The sequence below is a fragment of the Aotus nancymaae genome, unplaced genomic scaffold (genome assembly GCF_030222135.1).
Source record: "Aotus nancymaae isolate 86718 unplaced genomic scaffold, 86718_ANA_hifiasm-v0.15.2.pri h1tg000038l, whole genome shotgun sequence".
In the NCBI taxonomy this organism is placed as follows: Eukaryota; Metazoa; Chordata; class Mammalia; order Primates; family Aotidae; genus Aotus; species Aotus nancymaae.
The window spans coordinates 4,799,459-4,820,794 of record NW_026988452.1 but is presented as its reverse complement, the minus strand read 5'-3'; the positions used below and the strand labels follow the sequence as shown (position 1 = coordinate 4,820,794).

Genomic DNA, 21,336 nt, shown 5'->3' with positions numbered 1-21,336 from the left:
TTGTGACATATTTAACTGTGATCCTTCTTTATCACCATGACACACAATATAGACATTATTTCTTCTTTTTTTTTTTTGAGACAGTCTCACTCTGTTGCCCAGGCTGAAGTGCAGTGGCGTGATCTTGGCTCACTGCAACCTCTGCTGCCCGAGTTCAAGTGATTCTCCTGCCTCAGCCTCCTAAGTAGCTGGGATTACAGGCACACGCCTCCACGCCTGGCTAATTTTTGCATTTTTAGTAGAGATGGGGTTTCACCATGTTTGCCAGGCTGGTCTCAAACTCCTGACCTCAAGTGATCTGCCCACCTTGGCCTCCCAAAGTGCTGGGATTACAGGTGTGAGCCACCGCGCCTGGCTTTCTTTTGATTTTTGTCTCTCTGTCCCCCTTAGCATGGATACTCTCTGAGGGCAGAGATTTTTCTGCAGGTTTAAGCACCCAGAGCCCAGTACACAATAGACGCTCATGTGCAGTGTGTTGTGTGCTGGGCTCGGTGCATGAACCTGCAGAAAGTCGTTCTGGACTTGGCACTGCTGATCGGTTTGGGAGACCAGAGCTACCCTGGCACCTGCATCTCGGGGTTGGCTCACCGTGTCTAGAGGGTGCTCTAGCATCACAGGGCGGAGGAGATGGCTTCCTGGGGATGTGGCCTCTGGGTCACCTGCCCCCAGCAAGGAGACCACCCCGTTGCAGTCCACAGTGCTGTTCTTTTTGCCATTGAGGGCGTGGCCAGGAGCCGAGGTTCCGGGACTGGGCTGTCCCTGGGCACCGGTCCGGCGCAGGGGCCAGGGCACCAGCAGTGACGTGTGGTGGCTCTCGCTCTCCCCCGCTGTACTGTTTTCATCATCTGCAAAATCTGTTTCGGAACCCAGATCTCGCCGGCGAAAGGTGAAAATGCTCCCGCGGCTGGAACGTGGCTTTGTAGACGTCCTGCTGAGGCCGTGGGTGAGGCTGAGACGATTCTGAGGGCAGGAGGAGAGGGGACATGACCATGACAGCTCTTCATGTGCTCTCAATCTGTCTTTTGTGCCATTGGCCTCAGCTAAACTTCCCGGAGCACTGAGGGCTTTGTTGGCCACACGGGAACTGGGTGGGTTGGGCCGGGGTATTTGGAAGAGGGGATGTGGGGTGAGAGATAATCCTGTATCTTCTGGGACCTCTAGTCACATCAAGTCTACGTCTCTGGAGCTGGGAGCCTGAAGCTTATATGGGCTTGGAGGTAGAGCTCAGGCGGGGCAAGGGAGAAGGAGGCAGGAAGGCTCCTGGCCTTAGCAGGACTTGGAGCACTTGGCATGGCCCCTCGCTCTTAAGGGCATGTCCTTGAACGCCTACCAACCCATACCATGTGGCCTTGTCCCCCAGCCCCAGCCTCAGTGCTGGGATACTAGCCTCAGGTTGGGGATATCATAACACCCAAACCTACCCTATCCGTCTACCCAGAGCTCCCCTACTCTAAGAAAGGCCATGGGAAACAGGAAGGGCTGGGAGGGGGCTCAAGGCTGCTCTCCTTGGGGAACAACCATGGGGGCTGTGACTGTACAGGAGCCTAGCATGGTGGACTTTTAATGCCAGACCCACCCTGGAGAAGCCAGAACCATAGCTGGGATTACCACTGCTCTGGGACCATCTTCCGAGTCAGACTTGGGCAGCCTGTCCTCCCCACACTCCTCAGTTCCTGAAGACATCCGTTTTCTCCTCTTGCTTCTTCTCTCATGGGTGGTTACTGGGGCCAAAGGGGACATCTCCAAGGAGCTACGGGACACGGTATCCACACCCCTGATGGTGAGGGCCTGGAAGAGTAGAGAAAGGGATGTTTCCATCATTGAGACTTTGTGCTGCCTCAGGCTCAGGCAGGCCAGGCAACTCTCAGTGACTGGTTTTCCCTATCAGTAAGTGATCTTGCACACCTACTCCAAAATGAGGACATTATGGCGATAAACTCAGACAGGCCCAGAATGTTTTGGGAAAGACCAAGATCCAGGAAGGAAGATAGGAGTGGCTGAAGTGGGCAGCCTTGGAGGAGGAGCATGTGTGGAACAGAAGGGAGGTGGGTGTAAACGAACAGAGAAGTGGCCAGAACCAGAGGGCAGAGGCTCTTCTAGAAGGTTTAGGCAGCCAAAAGTGTATTGGAAGATGTGGCAAGGGGTAGTGAGAAGAACAAGTGGATGCTCACATCCTGGCTTGTAAGCTCACTCTGTAGCCAGCCTCAAGGTTCCACCAAGGCGGGGACTGCGGGTGGCCAGGGCAGCATTGTCAGTGCTCATTTTCTGAGACAGCTTTGTTCTCTGACATTGGACCTTCTTCACTGGCCCCCAGCAGAAGGCATCCCTTGACCAGAATAAACTATGTCCGTGGACACATGGATCTCTTATCCAGCATGCACTATGCTCACGGGAACCATCTTTACCCAGGAGCTACCACCCAGCAGGCACCATTTTTACCCAGTTGGCGCCACCTTCACGTGGAAGACATGATGACCATAGGGAACAAGTTTACTTAGCACAAGCCACACTCATAGGACCCACCTTACCCAGCAGACGTCACTTTTACTTAGCAGGCCCCTCACCAACAGGTACATCTTAACCCAGCAGCTTCCAAATTTTTACTCAGCAGATACCACATTCACAGGAAATACCTTTACCCAGCAGGCACCAGCTTTACCCAGCATGCACCACGTCCACAGGCACCAGCTTTACCCAGCATGCACCACGTCCACAGGCAGCAGCTTTACCCAGCATGCACCACGCCCACAGGTACCAGCCTTACCCAGCATGCACTACGCCCACAGGTACCAGCTTTACCCAGCATGAACCACACCCACAGGCACCAGCTTTACCCAGCATGCACCACAACCACAGGCACCAGCTTTACCCAGCATGTACCAGGCCCACAGGTACCAGCTTTACCCAGCATGCACCACACCCACAGGCACCAGCTTTACCCAGCATGAACCACACTCACAGGCACCAGCTTTACCCAGCATGCACCATGCCCACAGACACCAAATTTACCCAGCATGCACCATGCCCACAGGTACCAGCTTTACCCAGCATGCACCACACCCACAGGTACCAGCTTTACCCAGCAATTACCCTGCCTATAGGCACCCATAATCAGGCGAGGGCTTGGGGGCTCCTTGGTGGCACTGCTCACCCACCTCGTGTTCTTTCTTGAGCATCTCCATGGCCTCCTGGAAGCGCTTTTCCTTTTCCTCGGTCTCAGCGATGGTGGCCTGGTTTTGCTCCTCATAGGCCATGGCAACAACGGCCAGGATCAGGTTCACCAGGTAGAAGGAGCCCAGAAAGATGACAAGCATGAAGAAGATCATGTAGATCTTCCCTGCAGACCTGAGGGTCTGGGGGAACAAAGGGGCAGATGTCACCCTCGCTGGGGCCCCTTCTGGGTTATGACATCCCCAAGTCACCTAGTCTAGTTGTGCCAGGGGTGCAAATAGCCACAGCCTAGGGAGGAGGGTGGAGCATGTCCCACCTAAAGAGAGAGACATGTGCTGACCTGCAGAGAAGAATGACCTGCACACAGCGGGGCCACATCCCACCCAGGGAGGGAGGCAGAATGTCACACTTGGGGGATGCTGTGCCCACAGAGGGAGACTACTCCATCCTAGAGAGAGGAAAAGTGTCCCCCTCACAGAGCAGAGAGCATCCTATATAAAGGGACTGGTACTTCCTCACCAGCAAAAAGAAAGTTTCTTTGCTTGATGATCCCTTCTCCCTCAGAAGCAAGGGTCCTTGTCCCCTGTCCCCTCCAAAGCTCTCACCAGTGGGAAGGCTGCTGGGGCCACATATGGCTAGTCACTTGTGTAGCCTGGACCCTGAGCCCATACCTCCTGTCCCTCTGGGCACACACGCACCTGCTGATAGAGGCGCTCCCAGCAGTCCTGCGTCATCAGGCGGAAGAGTGCAAGGAAGGCCCAGGCAAAGGAATCGAAGCTGGTGTAGCCATGGTCAGGGTTCTCGCCTGCCTTTAGGCACCGGTAGCCCTCGGGACATGTCCTGCAGCCACACACAGAGACTTTGTTCCATGCAGTTAGTAGTCTGCTGCCCTTGAAACCCTTGCTGGGCCAGACTTCTCTCCCTGGGCAACCCAGTGTATGCCCCACCGCTCTGTGCAGCTGAGTTGTAAAACCTAGTGCCACACTGCTGGGCCCTGCCTCTGTGACTTTGTGCTGTGCCTCCCACTGGGACACTATCTTCCTCTTTACTCTACCTATCTGTACTCTGCCAGGCCTAAATCAAACTCCCTTCTGCCCATATGACACTCCATCCTCAGCTGCTATCAAGCTGCCTCTCCCCACAGAGAGGAAGCACACAGGCCTGGTTCATGTCTCCTCCTCTGCCCGTCTACCCCATGAGGAGCTGCGTACAGCACGGGCACAGGGGAGAAAAGGGTTGGGGAGAGCACTGAGCCTTGGCTGAGCTGAACAGGATGAGCCCAGGGCAAAGGCAGAGCCCTGGGGTTGAGAAATGATTCTGGAGGGGATGGGCTGGGGCTTCGCCATGTCAGGAGCCCATTTGCGCAATGGTGCACACAGGCACTGGTTCAGGGAGGCACATCGGTTCACAGAGCTGGAGGTGACAGCCTCTCTCCCAAAGAGGAAATGTGAGACACACACACACACACGCACACACATGAGGGACTTAGCAAGCGGATGGATACAGCCAAGGGAACTCTGTGCCTTGCTAATGCCCCAAGATCCTCCAGACAATCTCTTTGGTGACAGGAAGGAGGCAGCACGCTCGGTACTTCTCCCATGAGGGGACCCTCTGTGACCCCTTCTCGACACCGCATGGCACTGTCACACTGATCTGGACCCCGGGTGTGCACAGGGCCCCGGAAGCTGCACGTGGCTACTGGGCATCTCGAGGAAAGTCCAGGCTGCTGGGGAAAGCACGTTCCCTCTGAGGCACAGAGCAGCAGCGAGGGAGGGAAGACCGGAGTTGGAGGGAGCAGTTCTGGGGAGCTTCTGGAAGGGAATGGAGCTGGGGGTGGGCTGGTGGCGGGGCAGTGCAAGGCATTCCAAGCTATCCCCCCAGGCCCAGCCCAGCTTCAGGGCTCCGTCAGCTCTCCCTGCAGCTCTGCCCCTGACTTTCTCCAGCAGCTATCTCCTCTGCTGGGGGCAGGGTGGGGAAGCTGGCGGGGTCCTGGCAGGGAAGGGAGACAAAAGAAGGCCTTGCTGTCCCTGGGGTCAGGGCACAAATAGAAAATACAGTCAGTTGTGCAAACACCAGGAGACTCCCCTGGCAGGACAAGGAGACCCGGGGTGGGGGGTGCCACATACCCAGCGTCAGAGCTGTTCCCACACAGTAACACGTCGGAGGTGCCATTCTTGAGCAGGTAATTTTCTGTAAGAGAAACATCATGACGGTGAGGGAAGCTCTGGCAAAAGTTCCCACCTTGCACCCAGGGCTTTGGGGAGGTGGAGACCTCACTAATGGTCTTCCTTCTTCTCGGCGCCCGCCCTGCCCCTGCCCTCTGCCTGGCCAGGCTTGAGGCAACTCCGGCTGGTCCTCTGGCCTTCCTCCTGCTCCTCTGCAGACATCCTGCTGCCAGTGCCCCATGCTCGGGCTGCAGCTGTCCCCACAGGAAGCTTCTACACCCTGCCCGAAGCCACTCAGGGGGCCCGCCAAGGCCAGGAGGCAAGGGTCTGCGCAGTCCCAGCTTGGCTGCCGAGTCACTGTGGGGCCTTGGCCAGCTCCCACATAGCTCTGTACTCACTTCTGTCACATAAAATGGTGGAAGTGACGCCTGCCATAGCCACCATGGCAACACTGTGGTCTGTCTGGATGGAGCTGGGACTGCGCCAGACAGGACACCCCACCCTGTCCTCTTCCCTCCGTGGCTGTCATCAGTCCCAACGCTCACCGTCTCCTGGCTTTGTCATAGGCAACAGTTGTCAAAGCATGGTCCTCGAACCAGCATCATCAGTATCAACTGGGAACTGCTTAGAAATGCAACTTCCCGATTGCCACTCAGACCTACGGACTCAGAAACTCCAGAGGTGGGGCCCAACAGACTGTTTTCCGGAGCTCTCTAGGTGATTCAGAAGCACACGGAAGTCTCAGCATCACCGCTCTAAGGCCACTGCTGAACTACTCGTTAAGTGTCTATGTTCCTTTTTCCAAAGTGGACTCTGGTGGATGGAAGAGGCCCTAACTTCAGAATGGCCCAGAGGGTCATCCTGGCCCAGGGTCTTGTGGCCTGGAATCTGGCCTTGTGCCACCATGTGCCATGAAGCAGACCAATGGCTCTAGTCAAGAGTGGTGCTGGCCGTCAGCCTGGAGCATGGGAGTGTGAGCCATGGAGCAGTGAAACATCGGAGGGGCTCACACACTTTGGCACAATCACTGGGCTTGCTCCAACCCTCTTGCAGAGTTCTGGGGTACACGTACATGGAATTAGCATTCTAGCAAGGAACACTGATGTCGACCGGGAAATCTCCATGCCAGGTAGGTGGGGTTTTAGTCTGAAGCCAACTACCCCGGCTGTGTCCTCCCTCTTTCTTAAGCTGACGCTCTGTGGCAGGCTGGTCACCTTGCCATTGCAACACTCTAGGGTCCGTCCCGTCTCCCGGTGCTGCAGCTGCTGTCCCCCGTCTGCCCCTCCACCTAACTCCATCCTTCCCGCTCTTCAGGCATCTAGCCCGAGAAGTCACAAGGCAGGCCCCAGGTCTGCTCCCTGCCTGTCCTCGGTCTGAGTCTCTGGGGGATGAGGCAGGGCTCGAACAGCCCTGGAGGCCTGCCCTCTGGTGACGCCCGTGTGGGAGGCGCCCCCACCCTGCTGGTCTCGCAAAGCCCTCCCCGGCTGCAGAGCGAGCCCGCACCTGGGTCACTGAGGTAGATGTCCAGGGATTCCCAGACCGAGCCGTCGGCCTCCACGGAGCCGTTGGTGCCGTTGAGCACGGTGAAGTCGCGGACGCACTTGTGCCTCAGGTTGCCCATGAAGAGCTGCAGGCCGATGAGGGCAAAGACGCTGAGGCAGAAGACCGTGAGGACCATCACGTCAGCCAGCTTCTTCACGGACTGGATCAGGGCCCCCACGATGGTCTTCAGGCCTGGAGAAGGCAAGGACAAGCCCCAGGTCACCCGGGCACCGAGCTCTGTGCTCCACTGGCGGGGTTGGGCCTGAGGTGAGCTGGGCTGGGGTCAGAGTGGGCAACCGGAGGTGGGGACAGAATGAAGGAGGCTTCTCCCGGGCTTTGAGACCCGAGCCCCGCTTTCCTCGGCAGCTGGGATTGTGTCCTGACATCCCCGGCAGGAGTCCAGGCTGGCCTTGTATTTTCAGAGGGCCCCTGCTCCTCCTTGCTCTCCACCAGCCAGATATATGGCAGGGATGTAGAAAGTGCTGTTTCCTTGAGAAAACAGACACTCAGAGCATGTCCCCCTCCGGCTGGTCTCAAGGTACGCCAGGCCTACTGCTTTGAATGTAGTCCATGGAAAAGGGGATGGAGGCAACGGAGGGGCCTCAGCCTCAATCCTGAGCTGGGGAGAAACAGAGCCATCCATGCCAGGGGGTCCTCCTGCTCCACTGCTGGGGCCGGCTCTCTTTGATGCCAGGGAGTGTGGATTGTTTGGAGGAAATTAGGGGCGCAGGGTCTGGCTGGGTAGGGGCTGGGGGCTGTGGTCAGGTATGTGCTGGGGGCCGTGGGTGAGGGTCTGGCAGGGTCATGGTGGGTGATGTCTAAGGGGCATGTGCTGGCTCAGGCCTGCCCTTAGGGAAGGTTCAGGAGCAGGGCTGACCTGCGTTGCATCTTCCCACTTGCCCTGTTCCTCTAGGACCGCCCCCTGCCCCATCCATCGCATTGCCCACAGCTGAGAGGCTGTGATCTGTTAGTTGCACGGCCCAGCTCCCTGCAGAAGCCAGCACCACACAGCGAATGACAAAAAAGCACATGTACACACCAGTCTGGCCCTTAGCGACTGTCCCAGGACAAGTGTAAGCAGAGCACGGGGAATGAGGGGCTCCTCTGCCAGCTGCAGGGCCTTGCCCCTCATGTCCCTGTCCAAGCAGCCAGATCTCAGGTTAAGCTCCATCCATCCACTGTCCAGCCGGTTAATGTGTTAGGAGCACCCGTGGCTTCTGTGCCTGCTGCTGGGCCTGTGACCCACAGGCAGGGAGGCCACGGTGGGCAAACACAAGATGGGGAGAGGATGACCTCCCCATGGTGCCACTGATGCTGCTGCCCGCCCAGGGCTCAGAGGCACTCAGCCTTCCTTGTGGAAATCGTCCTGGCAGATGTTGGCAACTGCCTGGGCAGTGGGGGTCTGGGCCCACAGCAGCGGTGGTGGTGGGATTCCCAGCTCTTCGTGGTCCAGAGCTCCTCGTCTGCAGCAGAGCTTCCTGCACCCTTTGGTGAGTTTACTGGGCCTGGAGACCCGCATGTCTCGAGGGGAACAAAGTGAGGACTGATGGACAGCAGCTCGAATACCCAAACTGGTCTCTGCCTCAGTTGTTAGGCTAAAGTCTCTGGGCTGAAATATCCCGTTCAAGGCCAGCAAAGCGCCCCCAACCTGCTCTGTGGAGACAGTGGCCAAGGGTAACTCACCCCTTTGAACATTTCTCATACTGACGATATGAGAAATCATCACTTCGCTTCTCCAATAGAACTGCAGGATTCTTTCAGAAAAGACCCAGGAAGGCGTGGGCCCCAGGAGACCGACTGGGAAATCCCGCCACTGAATTAACAGGCTGGGTGGAAGAGCCCTCGGAAACCACCAAGTCTGATTTCACTCTCATTTTATGGAAAAGAGACCGAGTCTAGAGAGAACTAGAGCTATTTAAGACTCAGCTCAGAGGATACCTCCTCCCGAGAGCCTTCCATAATGCTGACCGTGGCATTTTTCTAATGGCCGCTTTCAGAGCCTGCTGTCTCACCAGGTTGCTGGCAGCTTTGAAGAGATCCCACGGAGCTAGGCTGAGACTGGTGGGCTTCTCCTTTTCCCCAGGACCGAGAAATATTTCCCTTTGTAAATCTTTTTTATAAAACACACCAGGAACATGCCTTGAGTCCTGTGGTCAGTGTGTTTGTCTACTGTGGTGGGGTGTGTGCCTCTGAGGCTGTCCCCAGCCCTAGAGGACAGAGCACGTGGGCTCTGAGTCTATGTGTGCCTGGGCCGTGATGTCTGTCTCCATGCAGGTGGCTCCATGCGAGACGGCGGGGAGACTGCCCCCTTGCTACTGGCCCTTAGCAGGGGTCTGGGCCACTTGTGGGAGCCCTAGGGGAGATGTGGCCCTTATGAACATACGATAGTGGGTTGAGAGGCCAGAAAGCTCAGCGTCAACACAGTATAACTGGGGGCTCCTCTGACAAGATAACTAGCCTACCAGGGGAGTCCGGATTCTTTATGGAGCCCTGACTCCTTGGGGGAGACAATAGCTCAAAGCCACAGGCCTGGAAGCCACAAAGGTCCACATCAGGAGTGGATGTAGCCATCTGGTTCAACCGATCCTCCCTTCAGCTCTCACACCTCCCCAGAATGACAGCGTGCAGCCTATCTCCAGCTGCCGCCTTCTTTTTTTTTTTTTTTTTTTTTGAGACAGAGTCTTCCAGGCTGAAGTATAGCGGTGTGATCTTGGCTCACTGCAACCGCCACCTCCTGGGCTGAAACAATTCTCCTGCCTCAGCCTCCCAAGTAGCTGGGATTACAGGAGTGTGCCACCATGCCCAACTAATTCTTTTATTTTTAGTAGAGATGGGGTTTCACCATGTTGGCCAGGCTGGTCTTGAACTCCTGACCTCAGGTGATCTGCCTACCTCGGCCTCCTAAAGTGCTAGGATTACAGGTGTGAGCCACCATGCCTGGCCAAGCTGCCTTCTTAAAAGAAGCAACTTCCCCAGTTCTAAGTGTGGCTGCCCTCGGAAAAGACTCCTGGCAGGAACCTCTGGGCACTGCCCCTCCAGAGGAAGTTCCTCCAAACAGGAGGAGCTTTGAGTCTAGGGAGGGGGAATTCAAACTTGGAATAGGAATGTCTCCCAGGTGGAACTCAGCTTCAGCACGGGCACATCACACAACCAGGCTCAGAAATCACAGTCTTTTCAGAGTTTTCCTGGATGGACGAATGGAACGGTTTCTAGAGAGGCCATCTGGGCTTAGGAGATTTCCCAGGTGCAATTGCCAACATCTGCCAAGGAGAATTTCTTCCTGAGGTTACCATGCGTGGTTTGCTAAACCTCTACTGCACACCAAGGCCCGATGGCGCCTGTCCACAGAGTACGCTTTGCTTCACAAACGGGGCTAAGGCCCTGGCCCTGCTCATCTCACCAGACGGGGCACAAGGCAGGCCGAGGCCTTCAGTCATCAAAGGCTGTGCCGGAGTTTTCCTTTTACATTCTGGGTGTGTATGGAGGTGCTTCAAACACATTTCCTTTGGCTTCCTCATCAGAAGCTGACATTTCGGGCTGAAGTGATTCATGTAAAATCTTTCAGCTATTCAAATAGCTGCGTGTGGTTTGGAAAAGCAGTCCATTATCTTGGAAAACATTTGGGTTCAATGTAGGCCCCGCCGTGGGGTGCTCTGCGCCCCCTGGCATCTGTGAGAGTGGGCTTTGCTAGGGTGGGCAGCCTGAAGCCCATTCTGAGGTGCCAGGGGGACAGGCAGGTCCACTGCCAATAGCCCCTGCCACCTGAGCCCCGGGAAAGGTATTCTGGTGACAGGCACAGTCGAAGGGCCTTCTGGAGGGTTGCCGTGGCCCCCAGGAGGCTGGGAAGGCCCAGGCATATCCCTCCAGCCTTGGCGTTTAACCCGATTTTCACCTGAAATGACTGATATAGTTTTCAGGGCCCGGAGGACTCGGAAGGTGCGTAAGGCTGAGACATTGCCCAGGTCCACAAATTCAGTTGTGTATCTGTAACAAGGGAAATTCACACACGAGACAACGACAACACGCCAATAGGAGACACACAGTCAGAGGAGGAGGGGGTGGGGAAGACAGAGAGAGAGTCACTTGTAGCTGAGATCTGAAAGGCAGACCTGGGCATCTTACCTGGGATAACTGAAATAGTTTTTAGAGCTCTCAGGACTCTGAAAGTTCGAAGAGCCGACAAATTGCCTAGTTTTATATTTTCTGATACATACCTGCAGAATCAAACCACAGTTATTGGGAATTACAAAGCAGAACCTCCACCTGCCCTCCCCGACCAGCCCTCTCCTTTGGCCCCCTCCCACCAAGGAGCGGGTGGGGGGAGTGCTGTGGATAGCCCAGGGCCTCCCTCAGGTTTTCTTCTGGATTTCAACCCTCCTAACACAGGACTTCAGCTTGAGTGCCACGCAGCAAGGATGTCCATGCAGCAAGGATGTCCACGCAGCAAGGACGTCCACGCAGCAAGGACGTCCACGCAGCAAGGATGTCCACACAGCAAGGACGTCCACACAGCAAGCTTCCAGGTGGCTCACTTGGTGATGCTGCCATGGAAAACCGGTGCTAGGAGGCAGCCACTCTGCCACTGTCTCCATACCACTGAGGCCCGTGACATGAAGCCACATGTGGGGTCTGGGGCTGCGGACACATCAGAGTGAAAGGGAAGCCTGTTTTCCAGGAGGCTCAGGTCAGCTGATACAGGAAGCAAGTGCGTTTCTGCTCCTAGTTTCGGTCCACATCTTCTGTGGTCTGTGATCAGCTTGTGCCTGGCTCAGAAGTCCTTGAAGTCATGAGGTGGAGGTAGTTGAAAAAAAACAGAGTTCCCAAGACAGAGGCACTGGAAGATGGGAAGAGAGGTTGCCTGAATATCTGTTCTTCAACTATTCATGGGCAAGGAGCAACCCAAGGAGAGAAAGGGACAGGAAGAGGAGCCCCAAGGTGGCAGAGTGCCTCCCACACAAGTCCACCGGCCCCACCCCCAGACCCTTGGTATCTTCCAGGGATGGCCCTGGGTCTCCACTGGAGGAGTGGTCTTCAGAGGCGAGATGCCCTCCCTGGGGTCTGTGCTGCTTGGATCTGAGTGACACTCAGCAGGGTGAGTGGTCCCCTCCTGGAACTCAGACAGTTGCCGATCCATGGCCTCCACAGGGACGGGAAGAAGAAGGTTGTCTCTGGGGGTCAGAGATCTGCACAAGCAGAGCATGATGACATGCAGTAGATGGGCCACATGACCATGAGGACCATGGCCGGTGTGTGACCAAGGTCATCGGGACAGTGGCAAGTAACTTGTGACATTTAATCAAAGGCTTTGCATCCAGGGTGTCTGACATTTAACCGAAGGTGTCTGGTGTTTAGCAAAGGACATTGGACTCTGGATGTCTGATGTTTAACCAAGTGCGTCTGACGCAGGTGTCTGAGTGATGTCAGACACAGGACGTCAGCCCCGTGGCTCTGGGAGAGTGTGAGGGTGGGCTGGCACTGCCACCAGAATCACTCTGCCGGGTGATCTGGACCTCCAGGCCCTTCCCGTCTGCTCCCAGCTTTCCAGTTCCCCGTCAGGCTTTGGATACCTACAGGAAAGAACTTAGCCAGCTGAGTCAAGGGGCTTAGTGCCCTGAGGTCTGCAGGTCCGGCTGTAATTGACACTGGGCTGACAACAGCTTTTTCTATATCCACTGGAGGAGCCCCTCCATCTTCACCTGGCCCTATGCACCACGCTGATCTCTCCTTACGAAGCTCTACACAGATGGGGTGTCGGCTGACACATTGCCAGAGCTTGCTTTCCTCTGGCGACACCAGACCCTTTCTGTGGTGTGGTTTCCATTCTGTCTCCTGTATGGACTTCAGCATGTCCATCTTTCTCCAGTGTGGCAGTCAGATGCAGTCCCATCATGTGCTGGGGAGCAGAAGTCACTGTGCTCGTTCTGGCCCATATACACCTGTTAATTTGATCCAAGGTCCCTCTCAACTTCTGAGAGCTATTCGGTTCTCCACAATGGCTCAGACCCTCAGGCCTCTGTCCCACATTCTTCTCTCGGTCTCTATCCAGACATGGTGCTGCCACAGGGCTTTCTGGCTGGGCCTGGGATATTGCTGACGTGTCCATCCCATGGAAACCATGGCTCTGGCTGCCGGAGGCGCTGGGCCCCTGTTCCGGCTGCCAGTCTACTGAGTGGCCAGGGAAGGCAGCTCCCCTCGCCCAGGATACTGGTTTCAAGGCTGTCTCTTCTAGTCTCAGGGTGCAGGTCAGAGAGGGAACCAACCGTCCTTGCTTCCCTCCTGTCCCTTATAGACCCAGTCTGTCCCCTGATGTCTCCATTGAAAACTGCCTGCCTCGAGTTTAGATTCTGCCTGTCTTTTCCCGTCCCAGGGTGGAAGCTGCCCCCAGCACAGTGTCCCCAGCACAGACAGTGCTTGGCCTCCATTCATTGTCTGCCTTCTAGGCAGCTGGTGTCCTAAGGTGACAAGGACAGCTTAATGACAGAATAAGGGAGGACCATATCTGTGCTCCTGGCAGGCTTGCAAAGCCAGCTGAGTGGCTGGAAATAGGAGTGCAGCTGGTGGTCGTGTGTCTGTCTGGGAGAGCAATCATAAGTTAGAGGAAGTCTTAAACGAGGACTTAAAGGGTAAGGGTGTTGAATGTCCAGGACCATGTTGGTGACATGGGAGGCTGCTGCCCTCTTTTATTCTGCCTAGATCCCCACCAAGGCCTCTTTTGGGTCCTCTGAGTGTGGCAGGGCAGGAGGAATGCTTGGTATGACACAGGGCCAGTTGCGGAGGTGGCAAATGTGGGGTCGCGTGAAGGGATGGAGCTTTGCCCCTCTCAGGCTGGCAAAACCCTCCTCCAAGCCAGTCTTCCCCTTTCGTGACGGCTATGCTGCTAGCCAGGGGCAGACAGCTGGAACGGGATTGCTGGCTCTGACACAGAAAGAGCAAAGGGTGGTGGGTGAGAATCCTATCCCATCACCAGCCCCAGCGCAGGGAAGCCTTCTTCCTGCCCCGCCCTTATCTTGAGATGGTGAAGCCCATGCTGTTAGTGACTACAGGAATTGCCACCCTCCTCTCTGCCCTCCCTCCCTTCCCCTCCAGGTTTGGTTTCCATAACAACTCAGAAGGTTGGAGGCTGTGCTAACTAGCAGGTAACGCCCTTCTGTGAGTAGGGCCACAGGAAGAGCTCTGCCTGGAGGGTTGAGAGCCGAGCCTGGCAGGCTTCCCAGCACCCTGCCCCAGACGCTCCCACAGCCTCTAGATCAGTGGGGTAGAGGATTGCCCCACAGAAACATCAGACTCGGGGTGCCTCTCCCATCCATCTCATGGTTAGAGTCTCAGCATTGCTGCCGATTCAGCCTATAACTCTGGGCAGGTGCCAGGTTCTCTGTGAGCCCCACTTTCTCCATCTGTGTAATGGAGGCCAGACAGAGAATTTCACTGAACAGAATGTTTCCCTTCACTCACGTCTGCTTTGATCATCCTAGAGTCCCTTGTTACTGAACCACTGCATCTCTACGAGAATGCATTTTAAACGCAGTAATTAACTGGTTTTCATAAGGCAGAATCCCCATCAGTCGAAGCTGCCAGGCCAGGTCAGCCAAGGGCCCACAGCTGATGTGCCAATAGGTCACACAGCCCTATGGGAAGTGGATGTGCCATTTCTGTGAGATGCCTGGAAATGTGGAGAGTGTCTGAGCTTCTAAGGCCATGTTCTGCCTTGCCAGCCCCAGCGCTGGCACACAGTGAAGGCAGGTTTTGGTGAGGAAGGCACACCTGCTTTGTGACTCTCAGTGGAAGAAGCGGTTTAGGAATGAAACCAGGATTCTCCCAGGAGTCAGGCAGGGAGGACTTGCTAAGGGCCTGAGGTCACTCAGGATTCTCCCAGATACAGAGCCTGAGCCACAGCTTGCCCCAAAGCAAGCTGGGGGTCCCTCTGTGGTGACACCGTCTTGCCCAGGTTCCAGGTTGGGGAGCTAGGAAAGGCTCAGGCAGATGCTGTCTCCTCTCCTGCCCGAAACCTTCTTCCTTCCTGGGACACCCAGCCTCAGGACCCCGTGTTACTGCTTCCCAGCCACAGGGCACCCCAGGGCCCAGCCTGGCAATCCTACTCCATTCCCAAGTCAGTGCAACTTCCCGGCTCTGACATGAAAACTTCTCCCTCTTTGAAACCTCAGACATGCCTCCCCACTCTGTTCTCAGCTGATGATCAAGCTTCTTATTTCACTGAGAAAATAGAAGCAATCAGAAGAGAAATTCCTTTTTCTTTCATCATCAGCTCTATCAGTCCACCTCCATCTCCACCTGAAACTCTGCCTTCCCCGCTCTTCAGGTCGATGCTCCCCCTTGGCGCTGGATTCCCACCCTCTTGGGCCAGCTCGAGGGCTTGGTTCCTGCAATCCCCTTGCTCATCTACATCACCTAGCATCCCCTCTCTAATGGATCACTTCCACTGGCTGCAAAGACAACCCCCTTCTTTAAAAGTCCTCCCTTGATTGACCCACATTCCTTGCCAATCACCACACCATTTTCGGTCCCATTTTACAGCAAGCCCCACAAAACAGATGTCTCTACTTCCCACACCCACTCTCCTCCCACTCTCTCTCGACCCCTCCTTAACCAGGTGCACCCCTCTTGTCAAGGGCACCAGTGACCTTCCCACTGTCAAATCCAGCAGTCCATTCTTAGTTGCTACCTTCCCCAGCCTCCTGGTGGCGGGTTTCCAGTGGATCACATTCCTTCCCAGACACCTCTCTCTCCTGACTTGCCTCCACGCTCCAGTCTTCGCTCCTGGCCTCCCGATGTCGGAGCGCCCCACAGTATATTCAGGTTACACACCACACTTTGGCCTAGGTGGTCTCATCTGGTCTCCTGGCTTTAAATTACATCCGTATCCCATGGCTTCTAAAATGTATACCTCCATGCTGGACCTCTTTCTTGAACCCTAGACTGGAATATCCAGTTGCCTACTCAGTATCTCACCCTGGGTGCCTTCAAATGTCATACATCCCACTCCGGACTTTTGATTTTCCTCCTACTTCAGCCAGTGATGCTCTTTGCAATTTTCCATTTCAACCAATGGGAACACCGTCCACCCAGAATCTGCTCCAACCGAAAACCATCTAGGGGGCCTCCCATCAGCCCTACCTGCAAAATACGGCTCCAGAATCTGACCAGGTGCTCCCCTTCTCCACGCGGTCCTTGGCTCCAGTCACTACCTTCTCTCCTGGCTGCCGAGAGACCCTCCTAACTACTCTGCCTGCCTCCGCCTGCCCCGTCTCCAGTCTGTGGTCCACACCACAGCCAGGGGAGTCTCTACAGAATGTAAAGCAGGTCCCGGCTCGGCCTGTTCTTACCCCCCAGGACTCCCATCACACCTGGCTTTTACCACCATCTGTCCTCCATTCCACTACTCTGTAACTTCATCCTCTGCCACTATTCCCTTGCTCGCTCAGTGCCACTGAGGCCGAAGTCCACGCTGGATTTGGGGCAAGTATGTGGTACTGTCTCTTGGAGCCAGTTTTCCCACTTGCAAAACGGAGGGCGAGAGTTGGCTCACAAATAGTATTCCCGGAAACAGAGATTCTGATGCATTTTCCCACTGCCAGGTTCACCGCCTAGCTTGAAAGCGCCCCATTCACCAGGGTTCAGGGTACAGCTTCCCTCTTTGCCGTCTCTCCCCCACAGCATGGCTGAGCTCAGGGCTGCTCACGTCTGGGCTAAAGACTGTTTTCAGTAGGTAGATTCGGGGATTCAGGCACCCTAGAAAGTGAGAGCTGAACTGAGCTTCTGACACCACAGCAACCATGTCCTTTCGCATGTCAGGGAACAGGGTTTGCAAGGGCAGGGGATCTAAGCCTCACCAGCTCTGCTCCTTGCTGAGGTGCAGTGCTCAACCCTGCACACACTAGGTCCTCTGACTTCAGAAAGGCCTTTTTCTTTCTTTCCTTGAGACAGTCTTGCTCTGCTGTCCAGGCTGGAGTGCAGGGATGTGATCGCAGCTCACTGCAGCCTTGACTTCATGGGCTCAAGTGATCCTCTCGCTTCAGCCTTCCAAATAGCTGAGACTGCAGGTGTGTGCCACCACGCCCAGCTCATTTTTGTGTTTTTCATAGACATGGGTCTCCCTATGTTGCCCAGGCTGGTCTTGAACTCTTGAGCTCAAGGATTCTGCCCACCTTGGCCTCCCAAATTGCTGGAATTACAGGACGGACCCCTCAGCGAGAGTTTCTCCTTGCAAAGAGGTGGGGCCTCAGCCTGGGCTGCGGCAGGCCTGGGGTCGTGTCCACTTCTTGGCAGGCTCCCTGTGTGTCCTTGGCATTAGTTTTCTCACCCATAAAATGGGCTAGGCCATCCCCATGTAGCCTACGTCTCTGGCTGGTGTGAGGATCCACCGTACTGTGTCAGTGGCCGGGTGCTTTAAAATGTGCCAAACGTTCAGCCTCTGGATGGAGCAAGCTGATGTGCTGGTGCGCCTGGTGTGGGTTTCTGGGGATGCTTAGTCACTTCTCCAGGCTCTTTCTCTTTACTGCAATTTCATTCTTAATCTCTTGGAATCCAGGTCACCATTCACAGTGGGCCAGGGGTAGAAATACTGGTTTCTCTTGGTGGAAAGGGCAGAGGATACGAAACCAGAATCTTAATGATGTCCCTGGAGCCCAGGGCTGCCGTGGAGCCCCAGGTGAGCCAGCGGGCCTGACCACCAAGGCCTGCCTGAGCCGTCTCTACCCACCAGGACAAGCTGAGGGCCTCCGCCCTACCTTCCTTCAGCCTGTGTGCATGTGGACTGCAGGGGGGAAGCCAGAAAGAGAGGGGTGGTCCGGGGCCTGGGGTGGTGCACACACCATCCCAGTGTGGCCTGCATGGCACACGACAGCACAGCAAACGAGATACTTACGCCATGACAATCACACTAAAGTCCAGCCAGTTCCATGGGTCCCGAAGGAAGGTGAATGCATGCAGGCAGAAGCCTCGAGCCAGGATCTTGACCAGAGACTCAAAGGTGTAAATGGCGGTGAAGGTGTACCTGGGCGGGAGAGGCCAGTGGAGTTTCTCAGGGAGGCCCAAGCAGGCCAGGCTCTGCGGGTTCCCTACATGGTGTGAGCCCCACACAGCTCCCTTCGACAGGGGCCACCAAGCGACGCTGTCTGCAATGCCCCCATGGCTGAGCTGGAGTTGGGGGAAGGAGCTTTGCTATAAACATCTGGCTAACGAATACATCGTCCAATCTGTTAATTCCATATTATTGAGTAACTGCTATGTGTCCATCTGAACTCTGTGTTCTCTCTCAGTTGTCTGCCCTGGGGGGTGTGTGCACAACAGGCATGCAGTAGACAGCATGCATGGACCCTCACTCGTGTCTGTGGGGCCTCAGCAGCTAGCAATGGGCCCAGTCAATCCTCAGCTGCTTACAGGGTAGTTGGGTCCAGCTGTCCACCCTGGGCCGGAAGGGGTGTTTATGTTCTAATGCATGGGGCTGGTGGGAGTGGGGGTGCTGTTCTCTCTGGGGCAGCCTAGGGAACCCACAATGCCTGCATGCTGGGACTGGGGCCTCCAGGGCTGGAGTGGGAGACGACCATCCCAGGACCCAGCAGCTGCATGTACCAGCTGAGAGAGCTGCTGGGCCCTGTGTGAACGTGGAGAACTACCAGACAGGCTGCTTTGGGAAGAGAGGCTGCCCCAGCATTCTGCTGGCCTCAAAACAGCAGCCAAATGCAGTCAGCGCCAATCAGGTCTGCTTAGAACCTCTCGGTAAGGTACTTCCATTCAAGAAGAAAAGACCAGAGGCGGTTTTCTCAAATCGTGCAAGTGGTTATAGGAGGCAGGACTTAGGGGGAAAAAAAAGGCAGCAGAGGGTGTTACGGAAGTGGGGAGAGCCCTGGGGCGCCTCCCAGCTGCCACCTCCCAGCTGCGTGACTCAGGCCAGCTATTTCTCCAATTCTTAGTCTCATTGTGGAATGGGCAACATGGCTGCACCCACACTACTGGGTCGCCATGAGGGTTAAAGGAGATGATGCTTATTGTTCTGATGGCAGTGCCTGGCGTGCACAAAATGCTCCATACATTCCTATTACTTCAGATCTTTCTCCAATGTCATCAATTCTCTTTAGGTGGGACAGGGAGAAACTCCCTACTTTGCCAATCTGGAAAGCTTCCTCCACAGAAGGCACAACTCAAAGCCAGGACTGGGAAAGTCAAAAAAGGGTAGCAGCTGAGGCCAGGGCCTCCCCGCTGCCACGGTAAGTTCCTGGGCCTGGACACAGCCCCCTTCCGGGGCGGCCTCAGAAGCCACGGCATGGAATGGAAAGGAAGGGAGGGGCCACGTGGAGAAGATACTCACTCGACATACTTGGTCCAGGGCGGAGGGTCGTGCTGGGCCATGAACACGCAGTTGGTGAGGATGGTGCACATGATGAGCATGCTGAAGAGCGTGCGTGGGGTCAAGGAAAGCCGAGCCACGCGGGTCAGCGGTGCCACCACCGCAGGGGGTCCTGCCCCTGGGGTCACCACTGCCAGGCCAGTGCTACCAGAGCAATAAACAGGGTCTCCAAAGAGACACATTGGGGCTGTGACCAGTCCATGCCAACCCCCCTCCGCCCAGGCTGGCCCCTGCCCTGCTCCATGACACCTAGAAGGCACCAGAGCCTGAAACCACACCGCTGGTAGGGCTTCGTGTGGAGGGAAGGCAGGAAGGTGTTTACCAGGCCTCAAAGGCTTTTAACCGCAGTCAGGCGAGGGGCCCTGTCCTCAGTCACACAGGAGAGAAATGGGCATTTACAAATTGCTCCTCAGGGGAAGGCGAGGCCAGGGTGGCAGGCTCTGAGTTCCCTCCCTAACGTCTAGGGAGCAGCCCAGGCCAGGCCTTGTCTAGGGCTTCTCTGCAGAATGCTCTGCTGCCGCACAGCTACACGCATGGCCGGGGCCTGCTGCCCTGGGAGGTAGGGCCGCCCCCCTGGCTGCTTCCTGCTTGTGCACCTGCCCTTCAAGCTTCACCTAGACATCCTCTCGCCCCGCAGGAGCCCCTCAGCGGGACCCCACCCAACTCCCCAGCAGCCTGTCCTGCCTTTCTGGTAACACATTGCTGCCCCTGTGCCCTGGGGGCTTCGGGCACCCCTCTTTTCGCCATGGTAGCTCATTGAACGGCAATGTCCATCTGTCCTCAAATGCCAGAACTGTGCCTCAGGCCTGCTTGTAGGCTCCTAGCCATGAAATGAGCTGTCCAGGCCTTCTGTGACCCTGACTCTGGCTACAGATCCTAGCTGCTGCTTCAAGCTCTAAACCACCCTCCTCCACCTCTGCCTCACTCCTGCAGGCCTGCAGAGGAACAAGCGGGCAGACTCTGGGCCTCCTGTGGGCTAGGGCACCCCTGGGGGCCTGGCCTAGAGCAGGGACCCTGTGATTCTCTCACAACCACCACCCCCCCCAGCTCCAGAGGAGAGCCTGGGCCTTCCACACCCTATGGCTGCCCCCAAGCACACGACACCACACCCGGCCTCAGCCCCGTATGCACAGCTGCCAAACTGGCGATTCCCAGGGGCCGCCCAGGAGCTGCGGTAACTGAGCTCCAGGGGCTGCCTCTTTCCTCCCTAGCACAGTTCCGCCTCGCCTGACGGGGAGGCCGCTGCATCCGACCACAGACCAGGCCGGCTGCCCCAGCTGGGGACAGTGGGGAGGCCTCTCAGGAATCTAACCAGGTGGATGCCCTCCACGCCACCAGTCCTCTTCTAGGGAGTCAGGCAATCAGGAAATCAGTATCTCAAACCAGCCTCCAGTTTCTAATTATCTAATTTCTCATCTGGGAGAGAGGGAATTAGGCTTTGGGAGTCTCCCTTAGTTAAACGAGGGCTGAGCCAACAGGACTGCTCAGGGCTCCGGTGCCATGGCTCCAGTACCATAGCTCCAGGAAGCCATGACTTCTCCCTGGCCAGAAGGCATCACTTCAGGCCCTGGGGTCCCTCCATCAGCTTGGTATCTGCCCAGCTCTCTGCCTGTGTGAGGGTCTCCAGGCCCAGGCTTACATCCCTCTCCAGCTTTCAAGGCAGGATCAGATAATCATCTCAGTATCAGCACCCCTTTGCCCTTACACACACACAGACACACACATACACACACACAGAGCCCACACCTGGGCTATGTGCCAAGGCTTTCCTCACTGGGTAGACTGTTAACAAGCCCTCCAACCAGTCTTTATTCACTCCCACGGATCTATTGCTAAGCATCTACTGAGGATCCCAGGTAACTCCTAAAATATGCAAGCAACATTTATTGAGCCCTTCCTAGATGCCAGAATTTCCTCTCCGTGTCCATCTGCTAATTCAATTTTCCCAACAACCTTATGCGGCGGGGACTTTGTTTCCATTTTAGGTGGCGAGAAGACTGAGCACAAAGTGGTCAAGTTGAAGGTCACTGCGGTAGGCAGACTAATGCCCCCAGCACCCCACGGCAGCCACAGATGAATCCTGAAACTGTGAAT

General features: G+C 56.0%; 1 protein-coding gene across 1 annotated transcript in view; it reads right to left on the bottom strand.

The window, feature by feature from the left end:
• SCN5A (sodium voltage-gated channel alpha subunit 5) overlaps nucleotides 1-21,336 on the bottom strand; it is a 100,760-nt gene that overhangs the window by 54,525 nt on the left and 24,899 nt on the right. Inside the window, 9 exon segments of the mRNA XM_064360128.1 lie at nucleotides 589-960; nucleotides 1,609-1,788; nucleotides 3,156-3,353; nucleotides 3,870-4,011; nucleotides 5,298-5,361; nucleotides 6,840-7,070; nucleotides 10,771-10,862; nucleotides 17,761-17,889; nucleotides 19,204-19,294. Coding sequence (XP_064216198.1) covers nucleotides 589-960; nucleotides 1,609-1,788; nucleotides 3,156-3,353; nucleotides 3,870-4,011; nucleotides 5,298-5,361; nucleotides 6,840-7,070; nucleotides 10,771-10,862; nucleotides 17,761-17,889; nucleotides 19,204-19,294 — 1,499 coding nt within the window.